This window comes from Sinohyriopsis cumingii, chromosome 13, assembly GCF_028554795.1.
Source record: "Sinohyriopsis cumingii isolate HCF-2022 chromosome 13, ASM2855479v2, whole genome shotgun sequence".
In the NCBI taxonomy this organism is placed as follows: Eukaryota; Metazoa; Mollusca; class Bivalvia; order Unionida; family Unionidae; genus Sinohyriopsis; species Sinohyriopsis cumingii.
The window spans coordinates 39916761-39937560 of record NC_142973.1 but is presented as its reverse complement, the minus strand read 5'-3'; the positions used below and the strand labels follow the sequence as shown (position 1 = coordinate 39937560).

Sequence of the window (20800 nt, the reverse complement as noted above, 5' to 3'; positions counted from 1 at the left end):
CTATAAGATAGTTCCCGAATCATGACGTCATCAGCAGCTATATTTGTGGTAAACTGGCAGATTTAAAGTTGAGTTTATATGGTGTTTGGAAGTTAATACAAATTCATTGAATCTCAAGATACTGTTATAAAAACATATATAAACAGAACGCGAATTAGGTTTTCTGTTAGTATATATATATATATATATATATATATATATATATATATATATATATATATATATATATATATATAATTTACAATGTGATTCTGCTTCATTGCGCCGTGTTCAAAATATTCATTTTTGGTGGTCTCATATAGGAGAAACCTGCTTGCCGATCGCCCAGGTAAAATGGGCAAGATTGTCATCTGCTAGTGACTTTATCGGGAAACTATCTATTATTTCTGCATAAATCAGAATTCTAATGAATTACGTCTTGTCTGATCTTCTACCTTATGTAGACATGACACAGTTGTATGTTCAAATGACCATGACCTTGCACGAGGATAAGCGGGCGAAAAGTGGGAGCAACGTTATGGTAGCTATCCCTTTTCGAGTTCGGAGCCTATGACTATAAAACCCAAACTCCAGATTTTACAATGACCTTTACCTGCTAAGAGGATCAGACAGAGGTGTATGACAATATAGGGCAGTGCGTACTAATTCCGTATACCAATCATGATAACTAGAGCTTGGAACATGTTGAAATAATTGTAACTTGAACCAAAACATTAACCAGGCCTTTGCTAATGGAGGCGACATAAAAGTGGATATTTTCAACAAGCAACACAACTGTTATGAAACAGCAAAAACAAAACAAAAAACCGGTTTCTCTATTTGCTCATGTATAACGCAAGTCAAGACCTGCACTGATCATTCAACTTATGATTAAAATCTAACTGCGTAGACCCTGATCTGCCGACACATTTTGTGACGGCAGATGTATCTATGCTCCCTGCCGTTCATTGTGCATGATCGACCATCGTACAATTGTGATTGCATTATACATATGAAGTGGACTCTGTAAGATACCTCAGTGCAACACGGTTCCTTTTATATGACAGGTATGATCCAGTGTTTTCTTCAGGATTTTGACAAAAAGAAGGTATATCCCACCCCCAACGGGCAATTTTCATACGCCAAGTCTTTAAGTTACTAAGGTGGTAAGGGGAGCATGGGAGTCTTATCTATGAATATACCCCTTACAGTATGTTTTTATTGTCGGCACAGCACCAAGAATCGTGTGTTATGATAACGGCACAATGTCGTATATATTTGATCTGCATGCAACAGCTGAGACATTATCAACCAATACCAAACATTGCATGTCCGCCACTGTACAACCTCGCCAGGTGCAGTTGGTAAAATACTTTCTGTAAGTAGAAAATCAATGAAGGTGTTCGACAGTTCAGTTCCAAAAAGTTACTAAGTAAGTGCTCGATTATGGCGGCTGTTCCAGAAGTCAAGTACTTACATGTTCGGATTTAGCTTGGTAAATATTCTCTCTCTATTTACGCTCATGGCAAATCAATCCTGCGCGATTTTCACATCCTCATTCATGAAATGTAGGGGCCCTTCGCGCAATCGAGCATCAGCGAGGAAACACTAGGATCGCATGACATTATTATTAAAGTAATAATAATAAATAACGTAACCTATTATAAGGCGACAGAAGCTTTAAAACAAACTAACTGAACAAAACGTTTAAAATTCGAAACTAACACTAGGATAATCTTTACATATCATGACAGATACATAGAAAACAAACCCAACAATTATATATATATATATATATATATATATATATATATATATATATATATATATATATATATATATATATATATATATATATATATATATATATATTCATTCGATAAAATCATCAGGAAACACTGGCCCATCGTGGAATCATGTGACACACTAAAGTTAATCCTCCCGAACAAACCAGTAGTAGCCTACCTGAGATCTAAAAACATCAAAGACAACCTAGCCAGGATGAAGCTCAGGCCAATCACAAACCAAGATCACCCTAGTAAATCAAGCCCCTGTGGCGATAAAAGGTTCAAAATTTGTCAACATGTGATAGAAACCAGCACATTTTCTAGCACAGCGACTGGCGAAATACTGAACAGACATGGTCCAAACAGAACGTTTAAAACAGAGAACGTAACTTATCTCATCAAGTGTAAGATACGTATCCTATAGTATGTCTGAGAAACTGAAAAGTTACACAAAAGGACCAGTCTTCACAGATCTGATTGGATGACTAAGAAGCTGTACGGAAGCCCAGTTGCAGCACACATCTCTTCCCTTGGCCACACATTCAGTGATGTAACACATTGCAACTGCTCACAATCCCAACTGGAGTTCCGAAACCAGGAAAGAAAAGGAGTCTTACTGGATTCGCCTCCTTACAACATTGAAACCAAACGGCTTAAACCAAGAAGACTAGAATAAGACAGCCACACACAAATAAAATCATCATCTTTTTGCAGCCTGTACATTTTCATTTATATAATTCTTTAAATTTGCTTGTTAGTTACCCAATAAGCTATAATTATTACTAAAACAACGCAATATCTGGATATTATATACGGTTACGCAAATTTACATAACCCCCCCCCCCAATAGATGGTGTTATGGCTCATCAATTTCTAGGTCAATATAAAATATTTTTCAGCATCAGTCAGGTTGATCCCAACTAGCTGAACCATTAAACTTTCAAGCTTTTATTCCTGTAGAAATAATCATGTAAAATTTTGTAACCTCAACGCTTTTTGTGTTTTCTGTTTGTCTTGTCTGTTCTGCACTTGAAAAAAAAAACTTATCTAGAGTTGAATGCAAGTTTTGCACTGTTCCTTGGCAGTTTTTTTTTTTGTATATGTTATCTGAATAGCACCCATGGAGAGTGTTGAGGGTCAGCGCTGAAACGCTCTAGGAAAGGCGAACCTCGCCTACGACCGCTTTGGTAGCCTAGGAATGTAAATCTGGGGTAATTACGGTTGATATCACATGTCTTTTATCTCACTTCATTGTATTTGTTAGACATCTGACCTGGAAATCACAACACTCTTGAGCCTGAGTTAGAATTTCGGATTTTGCCTCAACGAATCACAAATGATGTCATATATATATATATATATATATATATATATATATATTTGAAAGGTCGTCTCTGATTGACTGATAGTAGAAACTCACTCTTCGAGTTTTATGATATCTAGGTCGGGAGCTGTACTTTTTTTTCTTTAAATTTCTCAACCAGAATACACACTCAGCAGAAAATGTTGTCACTGTGAAATTTGTACTATATGTTAGGCCCGAAAATAGCCAGTTATTATAAAAAAATGTTTGTTTTTTTTTTTTTGTTCTTTTTGATGGTGGTGGCAAGTGGTTGTGTGTAAACCTAATTTTACTGATGTAATACTTATCTGTTGCTATTGCATAACTGGTACTTTTTCCGGGTAACACTGGGTCGCGGATGGAACACTCCATAGTTATGGAACACTCCATAGTTATGCTGCAAATTCGTAATGCTTTTTAATATTTTTCTTGACATCAGCCTAGCTTAGTGGGATATCGGGGGGGGGGGGGGGGTTGGGGGAGAGAAGGGAATCTAGCAATAGCAACATGTAAGTATTACATTATTAGAACTATTTTTTTTTCATCGTTCCTAAAATAATGAAATATCAGTAAAAACCATACATGTTGCTTTTGCATAGCTGAATTTATCAGTTTGATGGTACACTGACGATACCACAACTGACGAATAAAAAAAAAATACCATTATTAAAGAGTACGAGCCTACTGAGGGATGGAATCCGCATGGGCCACTTGATAGGCGACGACGATTGGGCCCAAGGAGTAAATGCCCTCGCTTCGATTACCTAGCTAATGAGCGATGGTAAAAGGAGAAGAAAGTAGTGAGGGAGAACCCAAATGCGGATTTCATCACATCATCCAAATACGAAATGACTTAGACTAGCCCATGAGGCAGTAATAGCTCGAACCTCATGACTTTAATTTTCATGAAAGTCAGGTCCCTGTCAGTAAGAGAATAGTATTCTCTCTTGATAGTTAATGTAATCCATCTAGCAATGGTGGAAGCTGAAATATCAATCGAACCTTTAATAGGGAGGAAAGGACGCTTCTTACCCTCACTTTTCGCTTTAGAGGCTGACAAATAAAAAGGGAAAATCCTAACTGGACATAAAAGTTTATCTTGATCATCGCAGCACAGACACGGCTGAGATTGGTGATCTCAGTCGGGAATGGAGCAAACGATGGAAGCCGCTTTTGTTTTGCTAAAAATAACCCTGGCAATGGAAAGAAACCGACTCGTAATCCACACTGAACCAAACACAGCCAAATAATCGGGCATAAAGCTCGCTCTTTCGTCTCGAAGACGCTAAGACGAGCATGAAAACCGTCTATAGTGTAAGTTTCTCGAAGAAAACTTCACCAAAAGGTTCATAAGTGAATTTATTAAGAGATCATTAAATACTTAGGTATTAGAGACCAAGACATTGGTTTTTGAAGCTCGAAATACACAATCAGGTTTGCTAATTGAGAATCTGTCCTGAAGACGGGATCATTTGAAAATTTTAATGTGTTGGAAAGGGTTGCTCGATAGTCCATTAATATTCGAAACCGAGTACTGTTGATCTTTGGGAAAGATATGACAAAAAAAAAAAATCATCCACTGCGCGCATAGAGGAACAACTAGTATCTACATTTTCTTACTACACCAATCGCACACGACTCTCCTTTTGGCATCGTACACCTCAGACGTCGATCTTCTCCTACACAGAGTGATACACTTGGCAACTTCGATCGACAATTTTTATTTGCGGAGAGATCATTGGAGATTAGCCAAGGGTGAAGGTGGATAATCCGTGGGCGGCTGTATAGGAGAAAGACCCTGTGTTGCAACATTAGGTCCCTCCTGTGATGGAAGGTCGTAATATGGCCCACCAGAGTTCGAGAAGATCTTTGAACCATGGTCGTTGGGGCCATAAAGGAGCGATCAAAATGAGCTGATGCGTAGAGTGCATGACTTTGTGTAGGACCTGTGGGATCATCCTGATGAGTGGAAAGGCTCACGGAAACACACAATCCCACTTTGGCTGAAAGGGTCCATTGCCCAGGCCCTCTGGTCAAGGACTGGTGAAATGTAAGAGGGAAGCTTGCTGTTTAAATTGGTGGCAAACATGTCCATCCGAGAAGCCCCTCCCCCAGTTTGAGCAGGAAGGCTGTGACATACTGGCGAAGCGACTATTATGTGAGGACTATCTGACAAAATAGTGTTTTAACCGGTAATGTAGAGAACTTGGTGTGTCATTCCAGCGAAAAAGGTACCATACCTCCACGCGGAGAGAAGGTGCCTCCTTGACACATAATGTACTCAACCACGAAAGCGTTATCAGAGGGGACCACCAGCGACCTCTTATTTGGTAGATGCACCCATGAAGGGCTAAGAACAAGACCCTCAGTTATTCGCTTCAAGCTGAACTCCCCACCCTGAATCTGTTGCGTCGGCGAAAAGGTAAGAGTGGGGTTCAGGGGTAGGGGGCTTTGTAAAAACTGGCCCCGATTTGTCTGCCAATTCAGATAATGGCAGAAATTCCGACCCATAGAAATCACAACATTCATGGGGTCCCTGTGTGGTTTCTGGGTCGCGGAATGAGTATGTGCAGCCTGCTAGGGAAACCAGGTCTGCTGCGGAATTCAAGATTTTCAGCAAAGAGAAGAAAAAAAGACGAGCTGTCAATGCAGTCTTTACTCTCAGTGTCTCTTGCAGGGATAGTATCTTGTTTACTCTGTCAAAAGAGACACGGACTAACCATCTGTTTGTTAGGAAATTTATCCCAACGTAGACAAAAGCTTGAGATGGACTGAGTTCTGATTTCTCTAAGTTTGGTAGAAGACCCAGCCTGGTCGCTTTGGGCCAACAGTGAGACAGGTTTAGTCTGAGGGACTCTAGCTCGCCATTGTGGATCAATCAATCGTCGAAATACTGGAAGATTTGGGTACCTAATGATATTAAATGGGCTGCAACTACTCCCATGACCATGTAATAAGCACCGGGTGCGTAGGCTAGAACTCAACATTGGAAGGCCTCCCATCCAAGCAAAACCGGAGCTACTTCCCGTTTGGAGGAAATATGGGGATATGGAGGTATCCATCCAGCAGATCAAAGGAGACCCCCTCCCCATATACCAGATCTTATTGCATTCCTGACTAAATATGTGGTCTCCATCTTGAATAGTTCCTCCAGCATAAATCTGTTTAGAAAGGAAGGTTGATAATTAGATGAGATTTTCATCTTTTCTTGTGAGCCATGAAAACCCGGGAACTGAAGGCTGGAGATTGATCTTTTAACACCCTCTCTACTTCGCCCTTCCAAAGAATGGAATGAACCTCTTCCTTTAAATGCATCATATTTAACTGCCTGAAGCAAATGGGGTACTTTACTATAGGAGGGAGATCCTAGAACCGAATCCGGTAGCCATTTCTTACTATATAAAGGACTCAGTCATCGACTGTTATGCCTGATCAAGCCTTTCAAAAGAGGTTTAGTCTGGCGTTAATGGAAACAAAAGAAAGAGATATGATATGCAGGGGAGGGTGCAAGTCCCAAGGTTGTCTATGTTCTTAGGAAAGGGAGAAGGGCCTGCGAACTTCTTCCCTGGGCCTATTATTGGGCATGACTGCCAAGGTGGAGCTCTGAATTGGGGTTGTTAGTTTGATGGAGATCACACAGCTATAAAGAATTTAGCTGAAGGGCCCTGAATATGGTTTCAAAGAGCCAGAAGCAGATGCAAGTACCTGTTGTTCGTGGTCTCACAAATCCCAAGTAGCCATGGAGTGGACCACTCTGAAGATTTATACTGAGCTTTAGTAAGATAATGGAAATGTCCAGGGTAAATCCCTGTTGAAGTGGAGAAAACCCCGCTGAAAAAGTCATGAACAGGAACAATGCATGCCTAGAAGTTTTTGCCACTGCTTCCATCAAACGATGAAGATCCATTAGCAACTGAGGATCCTTCTTTGGCAGGCCGAATGGGGCTCCTGAAAGGAGGTCAGCAAAGCTAATATTACTTTTGACAGAGTCTTTTGCACCAAGGATTCCAGAGTTTTCACTGTAAGTCATGCAAAGTCACCATAGAAATAACCACTAGAGCTGTTTTAGCATCCAAAGTGAGAGATTTAGTGGGCCAGGATGCAGTTTGAATCTTGTAGCTAGAAGCAGCTACCAAGAGCCATAACATAGAGAGGGGGACATACCACCCCACTAAGTTGACTAGCAAAATGTTTACCATTGCTAAACTTTTCAGAGAGCACCTTGATTGTAACTGAGTGATGAAGGAGCAAGAGATCTGGTAATGAGTTTGCCCAAAAACTTCCACACTGGAAAGAATTTTGGAAGTCAGAGGAATGTGAAGGTTTAGGGCACAGATCGCTAGGCAAGATGTGGCAGACCTCATTTACCATTTTATTAAATGCCCAGAATACCTCCTTTCCAGCCTCTTTAACAGAAGGTTATGATGGGGAAGAGGACTCAAAGGAAAGGGTAAAACATCTGCTTGATCTGTGTCAAACTTGTTGGTTTCAATGAGGATAGAAAGGACCTTGTCATCCTGTACTCTTTCCTGGAAGGTATCACTCTGTTTTGGGTGAAACCTTGGGGGCAGGAGAAACTTGAACATATAACTCCTCCCATGGAGTTAATGGACTGTTAATAGCAGTGGGTTCCATTGATGGTTTAGGGCAACACTTGACCTGCCTAGAGCATTTTGGGGAACAAGGTCTATTCCCCTTCCTGATTTTTAAGCTCAATAATGTGAGATGATGTAGGTCCATGGCCCACATCCATGACCTCACTGATATTCAGCCAAGGTCCTGAAGTCCATGGCAGCCTATAAGGAAAGAGCCAATTGCTTACCTGCAGACGAAGGCACCTCATTGAATAGGGACTCAGAGGGATAATAGGGACAAAGGGGTGCTGATCTGATCCCCTGCATTCATCTAGTACCTGTAATCAGATTCCTTGACCCCCTGGGTTGAAATGGTAGTCTAAAGAGAGAGAGAGAGAGAGAGAGAGAGAGAGAGAGAGAGAGAGAGAGAGAGGGTCTTTGACCAATCCCTATCACCATATCATAGGGGCTCCAAAGACCCATTCCCAGTGCCCTGTGACTGGTCACCAGAGAAAGACTTGACAGGTAACTCAGATCTGTAGGAAGATCCATCCCCACATCTAATCGACTTAAATTTGAGCACTACCCTTGTCAAATGGCTTGATCGCATCACCAACAATGAGCTCCTGGGACTGAAAGTGAAGAGGGTGCAACTCATAACTTTCTCACAACTTTCTGAGCTGTGAATCATTAGGGGATACTACTTAAAAATTGCTTTTTTGTTGTTTGTTTTGTTTTTTTAAGAACAAAGAATCTAAGAAGAGTTAAAAAGGATAAATTAAAAACCAAGACATATGTTAAGGATGTGGAACAAATATTTGAAAGACTTACAAGAGAGCTTCAATAAATAGTGATAAAAGTCATTTAGGGTATAATTCTAATGTTTAAAGAATAAAGCACACAAGACAATTCATATAATTGCTCCTTGTCCCACAAAGCAGTGGTTAATCTTCTTCTTTACATAGGGACTGTTCAATATTACAATATGGAGATTGAAAAAATAATGAAGAGTGGAAGCATGTATATGTGGGGTCCTCATTCTGGTTCACCCTAATGGGAGGAAACAATTCTCATCATCTAGTCAGGATACTAACCTAAAGGAAGAGTATGTATGGGGGTTCTGATATTAAAGTCTAAAATATCACTCATCTGCAAAGTGATGAAGAGCTTCTGTCATAATACACATACTAACTAAGCATATGCAATGGGATAGCATCAATAAAACACAACTTTATTCTTTGTAAATCATGGAAATAATTGTTTTTGCACTGAAAACTACATGAAGTCTCAACATATGAGAAATTACATAATTTTCTAGATAAATCATACCAAGAGCCATAACATCTACTCTGTGTGTGTGTGTGTGTGTGTGCGTGTGTATGTATCTGTGTGTATGTGTGTGTGTGTGTGCATCTTTTTATAGGTGCTTAAGTGATGAGAGAGAGAGAAAAAGAGAGAGAAAACAAGTGAGAGAGAGAGGGAGAGAGAGAGAACATCTGTGTATATATGTGTATAAGTACACAAAATGAGAAAGCTGTTTGATGTATTAAACATTTAATAACAAATTAGCTGAGCAACTCATGTTCCTTCAAAAACCAAATTCAGTCACATGAATCAATGCACAGAAATATGGCCATCATCTAAAGTAACATTTAAGGAATGAGATACATGTATTTTTATAATTTACTATAAATCCATTAGAGTTATGAATGATACTCCATAATGTTTAGATACCTCATTATGTACCTATGCCAAATTTTTCTAAAAGTTTGTTCAATGTAGGTTTTGGCACAGATTCACACTCTTTGATCAGGATAATTGTATCCTGTAAGGACAGTTAAATCCTACAATACTCAGCTGGTCATTCGCAAGTGAAGCCAAATGACAATCATGGTTACTTAGATACTAGTACATGCCTGTAATGATTTTTTCCCTCCGAAAATCAAGAGTGCATATGACTTTGAGAACCGTGTATTGTCGATATCTATTGGCAAAGCAACAAAACCATGACCGCATGCCTGGTTAATAAAGCCCATGTATATTTAATATAAACCATACCATTCCATTATTCATTTTTTAAAAATTAATAGCATCAATCACAATTAAATGAACATAATCTTTCTTAAATGGCTTACCTACAAGCATTTAGTTTATTAAAAATTTACCTTAAATGTTGGCAGTGCAGTATGAAGACTTCATATTGGTCTAATCTTTGTCAGAACGTGTATCTAGTATTGTTTTAACCTTTTGTGCCCTTGAGTTATTTTCTCACTGACAAGCCTACCATAGTATTAGCTAACCATAAGTAATCTGGTCAATCAATTGTCAGATATTGAGCAACTTAAATACATTTCCAAATTTTCTATGAGTTTATGTCATGTGGGGATTTTTCAAGTGTAACAATGAAAACTGAGATAAAAATTTGCTTTGGTTTTTGGAGTTGAGAGGTTTAAGTTTATTGGAGAAAATGATTAATTTGGGACCCATAAGAAACAAATTTTGATTGTATGGGGTGATGATGGTAATTATATAAATAGAGAAATAGATAACAGCCACTTAACATGTACTTAACAGATTTGTTGAAGATAACATTATAACACACTACTAGTTTGATCCTAGGTGTTGGCAAAAGCTGCCAAAAGCTTTGCTGATATTGATTATTACTAACGTTGTGAAGAAAAATCAATGGAAAGTCTATTATCACAATCCAGATCATCCCATCATAGAGAAATATTTATGATTTGAATCAGAAAGGAAAATATGATGTTTTAAAATATTAACAGTAATATTATTTTGCTCATAATAAGACTGGGATGGGAGTGTGTGTGTGTGTGTGTGTGTGTGTGTGTGTGTGTGATTTAGATTTTTAATGTAGCTTTAAAAAAATTTCAGTCATATTGCTATGATGTTTGCAGTGTGGCAGCTTACAGTGACGTCTAGCACTGGGGCATCATGCTGCAGACATGTAGGATGATGTCCCACCCAGTCACATTATCCTGACACCAGGTCAACCAGTCTTAAGACTAACCTCTTAATGCTGAATGCCAAGTGAGTGGGATGGGAGTGGTTGCAGTGTAAAAATTGTCAAAACTAGAGAGTGGGCTTTTTATTAGACAAAGAAATATTTAGTAAACTTTGGTAAAACTGATGTTGGGTTCAACATCAAGCATGGAATTGAATTCCAAGGCTTTCTTCCTGATCATAAATACATATTTGTGCTGCTCCAGTGGCCTAGTGGTTATAGCATTGGCCTCAGATGCTGAGAGTCATGGGTTCGATCCCCAGCCAAGGCATAACAAAGACTTACAAAAATGGTACTAACAGCAGACTTGCTTGGTGCTCAGCATTAAGAGGTTAGTGTTAGTACTGGTTGGCCTCGTGTCAGGATAATGTGACTGGGTGGGACATCATGCTACATGTCTGCGGCATGATGCCCCAGTGCTAGACATCACTATAAACTGTCACACTGCAAACATCATAGTGATATGACTGAAAAATTTTTAAAAGCTATGTTAAAAATCCAAATTACACACATATTTGTATATTTATTTCATTAAGGACTGACTATTTCATGTAAAGAAAACAACATGTTTATTTATAAGAAATAGTTTTATTTAGGAATCAAAATAATTTTTTGTAAAAACAGAAAACAATGAATGCTTAAGTAAAGAAATTGTACATGATATCAGAGCTCTTCAAGAATATATATATATATATATATATATATATATATATATATATATATATATATATATATATATATATATATATATATATATATATATATATATATATATGTGTGTGTGTGTGTGTGTGTGTGTGTGTGTGTGTGTGTGTGTGTGTGTGTGCACCATGATATTGAAGAAATTATAACTATAGGAACAACAAATCCCAAACAACAACATAATCAACCTAAACAATTTTGCCTCTGTCACATATTCTAACTTCCATACTTCCATCTGGGCAGTGATAGCTGTATATTATTTTGACAAAATTTTATTTACACTTTACACACTAATAAAAATCCTGCTTTATTCAGTAATTAATGCTATTTTCATCCTGATATTTTTTTTTAATCAATAATTTGATTAAATGGAATTTGTCCGAACATGTATTATTGTTAGATACAGAACATCAGAGTATATGGGTATCTGTCTCTATGTCACACATAAAATAACTGAAGTAAAATTTACATTTTCCATTTTTCTCAACAGAAATTGTGTGATAGACAAGTACTAGCAAAATTAAAATTCATTCAAAAGTAAATAAAGCCTATAGAAAATATACTCTTTTTAGACATCTACTGTTATATATTTTAAATGTATATAGTCCATGATGAAAATGAAAAAAAATGTGTTAAATGAAAACTGAAGGGAAATATTTGGAAAAAAGCTTTGCTAACTATTTTGAGGATATGGTGACCAATATTATGATCCGATGTCAATACTAGTGACAAATGGTAACTGCCATGTTATGACACTTGATACTATCTGAGAGTAACTTGCAGAAATAGATTTTAGCTAGTCTGCTTCCTGCTATCAGGATCTCTTGCGGTTTATTGTTATGTTTAGGAAAGAAGGGAGATATAATATATAAATGTGTTAACTGAAAACAAATTACCCAGCATTAATACCTGAAAAAAAGCTGAAATGCAAAACTTACCCAAGGTGTGACAAACGGACGTACGGCCAAGGGAAGCACTGTCTGCCCCACCAATGACGTGGTAAAGAATTTAGAAAAAAATAAAAAAGGGAAACAAATATTCATGCAATATTTATCATATTGCACAGTTGTAAACATAATTACAACGATCTCCTGTAAATCACAGTGGACAATCAATCCTTATCTCAAATTTATTTTCGTTATACAAAAAGTGTAATAATTATACAGTATATTAGCACTTTCGTGGAGACAGATATATGCTTAAATTTGGATACTCACTGATCTCCGGTATGCAATCTGTTTCACATCAGCTCCCTGCTTCGGTCGGGTAAAGGGCAGCTCGGGATCACCATGCCCTTGTAAGTATGTGTAATAATCACAAACCGTAGACGCTCATCACCATAGCAGAGAAACACTGGATTTACAGTGTTAAGCGTGCGCGGGAAACGTAGCGTGAAACACCACGGTAATTTGTTTATGCGTTTCTATGCTGTTTCTCAGGGGCGTGGCCGGAAATGATACAAGCTTTCATTTGAAAAGCGCGCGAATAATAATGCTTGCTGTTCAATAAGAAAATAATTAGTGAAGACTGTCAAACTTGCCAATTGTATGAATGTTTGTTTTCAATTTACATTTATCTCTTAAGAGCTAAATTAAAACAGGTGCTTGCTGGCAGACAGGTGACTAGTGCTAAATTACAATTTTAATAACTTAATATTAATACAGTACTTAATACAAATGAAATCCAGTCTAGATATAACTTCCGCTCTGTATTCGGAATACTATTTTAAACAAATAAATTCGAGCGTTTTATTGGACAAAATTTGTATCCATTCAACTTCGCGAAAAGTGTTAACGCATTTCATACTTTACCGTGAAACATTTTGTTCAGATGAAGTCATGCAAGGTACCTTTAAATAGAAGACTCATATTAAGGGATCCACATATACTTATCTGTAGCCTATATATTATTTTAAAGGATTTGTTAAAGTTCCATATATTGACAATGATGATACAGGAGCTTGGTAGTTAACAGTTCAGTACGTGGGGGTGGGGTGGGGTGGAGGAGTGAAGGATGGTACAGCTCGTTTTACGCGGACGTACAGGTTTCTGATGCGAGCTTAGTGTCGAGAAAAAGAAAGCAGTTACCTGATGGAAACAAAATCATTACGAGTGAAAAACTTACATCAGATTACCCAGTGACCTAGTCCTAAAATGAAAGTCGTATTACATGATACTTTTGCTTCGGTGCTACGTCTTCTGCCTCCATAACGGCCTTGTGTAGCGTGTTCCCAAGTCGAATGTCAGGAGAAGGTAATATTTTTAGGAATATCTCACACACATGGCAGCCCATATCGACACTGTTCTACAAATATAAATCTAACTGACTATATTTTGCTGACTTTGTCCTGATGAATCAAAATCTGACAGTAGCAAATGGATGCGTTCGGCTGTTTGGAATGTGACAGAATCCAGGAATGCCAAAATTGGGTTAGATTGAAGTGCGTTTCTTTAACAAAACACATTAAAATAGATAATGTTGAAGAACAAGTATAGATAGCTTCATTTTGTTCAAGATATTTGTCGTCATTTTCACTACTTCAGCATTCCTGGCTTCCATCACATTCCAGCCAACTGAAATGTAGGTCAATGGAACTTGAAAACACGTCCATTTGCTCATGAAAGAATTTGAATTTATTAAAAAAATAGACATCAGAGTAAGTATAGTCCTTCAAAATCAACATGACTTTAATCTGTGGAAAACTTTCAAAATGTGCTGCCAAGTGTGAGATATTCTTAAAATTTTGGACACTTGTTCTTATGTAAGTCAACACTGGAACAAGCTACACAAGGCAGTCATTTAAGCAGTAAGATCTAGCACCAAAACATAAGTTACATGTGATATTTCTTAATTGGTAGGACTGCTTCATGACCTGTCCTAAAATGTCAGAGGCCTCCCTTGATATTTGTGGTTTTTTGTCGACCTAAAAAGACAAATATCAGGCAAGGCATCTTACATTGTAGGACCTCATGACAGGGCTTGAATTTAACACAAATTTCTTTGTTGCCAGAAGGACTAGTATATTGAGAAATTTACTAGTCCTGCCAAATCTTTACTAGTCCTGTTCACAAAACAATGTCACACAGCTTTCATGTACATTTACCAATTCAGTTTTAAAGTTTGAACAACCCTTAACAAAACTGGATGTTTTCTGTGTTTGTTTTTGTGAATTGCGTACACCAGTTACAACACATAACGTTCCTTTCCTTGTCATAATTCAGCCATTCCTTGTCTTTTGTCCATTTCTTCTGAAATTTTCCATTCTGCTTTTCCCTATCATAAGAATTATTCCTCATCATTCTCATTCAAGTTTTGCTTTTTTTTCCGGTGGCTGAACACCTTCTATCAAATGCCACATTTTGCCTGTCTTATAAGGAGGGAATTGTGCCTTGTTTTGAAATATGAGATGTTATAGTATAGCTGACGCAAATTATTTAAAGCAAGAAAAGGAATGGCTCAGTGTCCTTTATATAAGAAAGTCAGAGCAAGAAACACATTTCAAAACACGTGTCTTTTCCCCCTCCCACAATTAAATGGCCTCTCCCTAACAAAGACTTAACTTCAGCAGATGTTCTGCATGATCAAAGCAGTGGCTATTGTAAACACTGTTATAAAATATTAGCATCAGAAGATAGTGTTTTTTCAGCTTGGAAAAGGTGTGTTCCCATCAAACGAAGCCATCTGAAACTCGGCGCATTGTATTTAACAGCTCCAATTACGGTATCATAAGTTTGGTAATTGTTCCTAATTAATCGAACCTCAGTGTATTGTTGAAATTAGTAAAAAGGTGGAAAATTTTCAAATCTTAGATGCCCATGCTCAGAGATTTTGATTCCCAACAAATGAACAGCATTCTGCTTGGCTATCTCCATGTGTATTCAATTATTTGTTCATTCTTGTAAGGGAAAAATATAAAAACTATTCTTATCATCATAGAAAAAGTAGTTGTATGGAAAGGATGTGTCAATAACGTGATCGTAATAAATTGATCCAATTCTTATAATTATTTCGATGGAAATGTAAAATATATAGTTTCCTGTTTGTGACTGATGGAGAATTTGGGTAGCGAGCAAAAAAAAAGAACCTTAAACTAAAAAAAAAATGTGCAAACTAAGTTCTTTGGATCATTCAAGAGTTATTGATCACAGTGATCCTCTTTTTTTCCTCATTTTCTTTTTTCTGATCAGGTTGACAAGAGACAGTCTCTCATTGTTGAACAGGAAAAGGATCATAAGATCTCCTGTTTGTTTCATAGGGCTATTAGTGAAACTGAAGCCACAAAAGTGCCCGTTTGTTATTTTGTTAAAAATGAGGTCCTTATGAGAAAATTGAGACCAGCTGAGTTACCCACTGGTGATGGGTGGTCATTGAGCTTTACATTGTTGTTCCTAAGTTGTATAAACAAAAATTTTTTAGTTGAGCCTATGAAACTCCTTGGGCTGGTCCATTAGGAATCAGTAAGACTTACCGCAAGATCTTGAGACATTTGTATTGGCCAAAATTAAAAGTGATGTCAAATACTGTAGATGTTATTATACTTGTCAAATGATAGGAAATTCCAATCAGAAGATATCTAAGGCTCATCTGTAACCTATTCCTTGATTTGACGAACCATTTAGCAGAATAATGGTAGACTGTCTTGGTCCTTGACCAAAGACCAAGTGATCAATGAAATTAAGGTATGATAGAATACCAAGGAAAGCCGTTTTCAGTTCTGGCTTTCTTTGCTCATACCTCAAAATACTTTTCAGGCTAAGCATTATGGTCATTTTAAAGTAAGAAAGTAAGTACATCATTAAATACTCCTAGGATGAAAATATGTTAAAGGAGTATGTTGATAGAGATAGCCCTATTAATCATGCAGTCAAGTTAGTTGTACCTGTCCTGCACTGAGGATTTAAGTGAAAAACAAAGATGTTAATCTTTCAACCATTTTTGCCTGTATCATCAAATTGTTCATCCTGAGTAGCTCATGAATGGCCAGAATAATAAATTTTGGGTAAATGTATTTAAAAAAATGATTTCCAATCAGATTAAGTTAAAAATAATTATGTTGCTATTGTTTCCTGCATTATTCCATTTTCTTTTTTTTTCAGAATGGAATACAAATCAGATTTGCACCATAAGATTATGAAGGGGGATAATGCTTACACAACTACAAGTATCTCCGAGAAACACAATGATACTACACACTCTTGTTATGAGAGCGATCATATGTCACCTGTCAAGACACAACACACCAATCATAAATTAAAGCATTCATCGTCATGTGTTGAGAAGGCAAATGGATCTAGTGATAAAGGAAATGAAAATGTTTTTCTTATTCCTGACACACCAAGGTGAGAATATTTTTTTGTGTGACAATGTCTTGTTTTCAGCTCCAAAAAATGTATGTTTCACATACCTGTCATATATTTTGGAGGGGCTCTACAGTATGAACCATGACTATAAGATATTTCTCTGATGATATTCCCATCCTTCAATATAAGCATCTCTACAGGCTCAGGAATGTAGAATAGGCCAACTGCACTTGCCACCACCAACCCACGAGAAGCTCCTGGCAAGCTTTCTAATGTGGGTATGTGAGAAATCTTGCCAGTAGCTTCTTGTAGGTCAGTGGTTCTTCCCTGGGTTCTTCCTCCAGCAGATATACTGGCCGCCATGTATAGCCTATCTTGTGCTGAAACATGGTGTTAAAACCTATAACAACAACAACTTACACACAAACACACTGCTAAATGAGCATTGTGCCCCTAGGACATCCAGTTGAACCACCATGGCAGTATTTTTGAAAATCTTGTCACAAGTACTCCTGAATGTGGTCATATTGACATTGGGTTTTTACTTAAAAATTTCCTATGATATCTGGTTGGTCTTAAATAAAATGGCATCATTGATATCAGGTATGACTGCCATACTAGCCATCTTTAAAATCTTGTTATTACTCTTCCAGAATGGATTATCACATACTCAGAGTTTAACATAAATTTATTTGTAGTCAGGAGGACAAGTAGATTGAGTAATTTACTTGTTCTGGTGACAGCTGAAATCTTACTAGCCTTCAGATTCCATTGAAGCTATGAAACTACAAGGGTTTTCAAGTCCTGTGGTCACATTGATATGGATTTTCAAATCTTGTGGTCACATTGATATGGGGCTTTCACTGAAAGACTTAGGATTCTAGTTGGTCTTTAATGAAAATGATGCCTCTTCAGGAATGGTCTTGGCTTTTAAAAAGCTGTCGCCAAAAAAATCGCCAACCTCAATATTTTGTTGCCAATTTTCAAAAAAGTGTCGCCAGAACAAGTAGTGTACATTTTTTGAAGTGTTAATTTAGTCTATTAATGTAACAGGCAATGAAAATTACAAAAGATGGGTTAGTTAATACTCTAAGTACAATAAGCATTAACAAAATGTTACAAAGTATTATATGAAGATCCGCCGCGATCTTAGGGCTGCCAACTTGTTGAATGCAGTTTCAAAGTCTAATTTTTCACATCTGTACATGCTGATTCTCATTAAATTCTTGAGAGATGAGATGCAGAGTTTATTTCTGATGTCAGTTTTTATGAGGTTCATCTTACTGAATCCACGTTCACAGTCTACAGTGCTGACAGGTGACACCAGTAGTCTCTCGGCAGCCCCCCCCCCCCATTATGGCTAGCTTCACAAAGCTTGAAGTGAATTGCTTCCTAAATCCCAAGAATGATCACTGAATGCTGTATAAATTTTCTCGACAGTAAACTAGGATCTCCATTCCCACGAATGAAACTTACACGAGTCAACACCTGGCAATATTGGACCGTATATATAAGCATAAATTCACACCCAATTTAGGGATTCTTTCACTCCTGTATTTTGAGAAATAAATAATTATTATTAATTATGCAAAACTGTTTTTTGTTTTTTGCTATTTCTTGTTGCAGAGTTTAAGTCTCTGCAGCCATAACACGGATTAATGGCAAAAGGAAAAGATCAATGAGTAAAATGCTGCACTGGTGACAGATATAATTGTGATTGAGATTTTTTCCATTTGCTTTGTATTTATACGCAATAGTCGGTACTTCAAAGGTTATCAGTTTCTATGAAGGTTCAGCAAAACTATTGTATTGGTATATATGTAAAAAAAAACCAAAACAACAACAACAGAAGGATTAGCCATTCAGTTAATTGTATCTGTTCTATTCGCGTCTTCAGAAGTAGGTCAGTTGTAGGTATAGTTCGGTAGCATGATTGACAGTATCACAACATACAGTACTCAGTCCAGATGTCAGCATAAGCAGATTATGATGTAACAATGCACTCTAAAGATGGGGTTGTCAATACGAACAAAGGATCCTTTGTGTAACAGATTGATTCCAATGCATTGCTTAGTCAAGTTTGTGGCTTCCTTTCATTCTCCCTTTTAATTTATCCAGTCAAAATCCATGATTGTATGTACAAATTAAATAACCAAAAAGTCTGTCGCCAAAAAAATCTCCAGATGGGATATTTTTGTCGCCAATAAGGAAAAAAAATCGCAATTTGCGACATTGGCGAAGCCCAGGACGATCCCTGCCTCTTGAACATCAAGAATAATAACCGTCTTGAAAACGTTGTTGCTACTCCTTAATGAATGGTTGTACCAGCATAGGATTTTCATTCAAAGAATTCATTTGACATCTGGTTGGTCCTGAATGACAATGATGCCAACATGACATCCAGTATAGTAGCTGTAATTTAGACCTCCAGAATGGTGGCCATAGTAGCTATCATGAAAATCTTGCTATCTCTGTTCCTTGTAAAGTTTACGTACATGCATCCTTATAATTCTAGTGTTAGAGACAGTTTCAAGGAAATCCAATTATACAGTCCTACCCACTTATATCGACATCACTTATGTCGACCAGCCGCCCATTTCGATAAAAAAGCAAAGTCTCTGTCCCATGGTCTACTATTACTACCAAAATTGTCATGCTTATGTTGACGTTGAGATAAAAAATAAACGTACATGTCGACAGATGCCCTTGGTCCCAGCTTGAACAAATCCTTTGTTTTCTTATCATTTATGTCAACAAGCTACCAATTCCGACCCATACTTTGTTCAACAATTAGTTGATTTTGCCACCAGGCTTTAATTTTCCCGCCTAATCATTTATGTCGACTAACTACCAGTTCCGACCTATACTTCGTTCAACAATTAGTTGTTCTTACTGCCAGGCTTTAATTTTTCTGCCTAATCATTTATGTCAGCAAGCTGCTATATCTGACCTGTACTTTATTCAACAATATATATTTGTCATTAAATCTTTTACTGCACATGTATTTGTATTTTGAGAGAATTCATAACTTGTTATCTCCGGGATGTATTTTAAATGTATACCACTTGAGCTGATATTGTTACATTATTGTATTGTAAGAATCATTTTCTTTTAATACTTCATTAGCATGTGTCAGTGTATACAATATTATGCCTTCATTAATTATATCAGTTGCATTTCTCTTGTTCGCTTTTATGTACTTTTCACGATGACTTCTGTTAACTAAATACATGTACTGTTTAAACCGACATGTTGACAGGTTTTCATTTCCCTGTGAATAGCCCCATCCCCTTGTTAGCCACAATAAGATGGGAACAGACTGACCAAAATCTAGGACAATTTAAGTAAATGTACTAGAAGCATGTAAATAACAACTATGCAACCACGTGCTAATGCGGACATTGAATATTGTAGTGAATGTTTTCATATCAGGATGTGACAGATGCAATATTTTATTGTGGATTTTATTACACAAAGGTAACCAAAATGTAATTTGTCAATATACAAGTGTATTTCACGCTGGTTTTGTCTTCATGTACTCAAAATTTCCATTGTTTGTTTTCTCAAAATGTAAATGCTACTCACTGACAACAGGTCACCCCTTACTGACGAATTTAACTTGTATCTTTTTTCAGCCTCCCTCCCAACACTTAACTCAACATTTGCCTATGTTGACAATATTTCCTTTGGCCTGAGGATGTCGACATAAATGGGTAGGACTCTTAACACATTTCATTATAACATGAATTTGGATGGAACACAGTCCTGTTATGGCTTTTGATTTATTTGTCTTAAATGTTATTTATCCCCTGACACTGCTCAAAAACATCAGCCAGGTCCATAAAAAAAATTCAAACAGTTCCATTAAATTTCAGAAACCTATAACTTATCCATAATTAATGTTGTTACACAGCAGTGGTTGGTATGAAATTCATTACTGTTGGCTTGACTGGCATTGTGTTATCCATCAGTTCAACATACATTCATTGAATATTTAATTATTCCCATTATACCTTGGATTGGTACATAATGCAGTCGGCAGTCATGGACTCCAAGAACCACATTGTACAACAGGATTCCCCATTATGTCTGAG

At 37.2% G+C, this 20800-nt stretch overlaps 1 protein-coding gene across 1 annotated transcript in view; it reads left to right on the top strand.

Moving 5' to 3' along the window:
• The first annotated feature begins 13155 nt into the window (after positions 1-13155).
• The window catches only part of LOC149785260 (uncharacterized), a 63296-nt gene continuing 55651 nt past the window's right edge, over positions 13156-20800 (top strand). The window contains exons 1-2 of the mRNA XM_089979107.1: positions 13156-13251; positions 16503-16745. Of these exons, the coding sequence (XP_089835233.1) occupies positions 16504-16745 (242 nt within the window). The 5' untranslated portion in view covers positions 13156-13251; position 16503. The remainder of the gene's footprint in view (positions 13252-16502; positions 16746-20800) is intronic.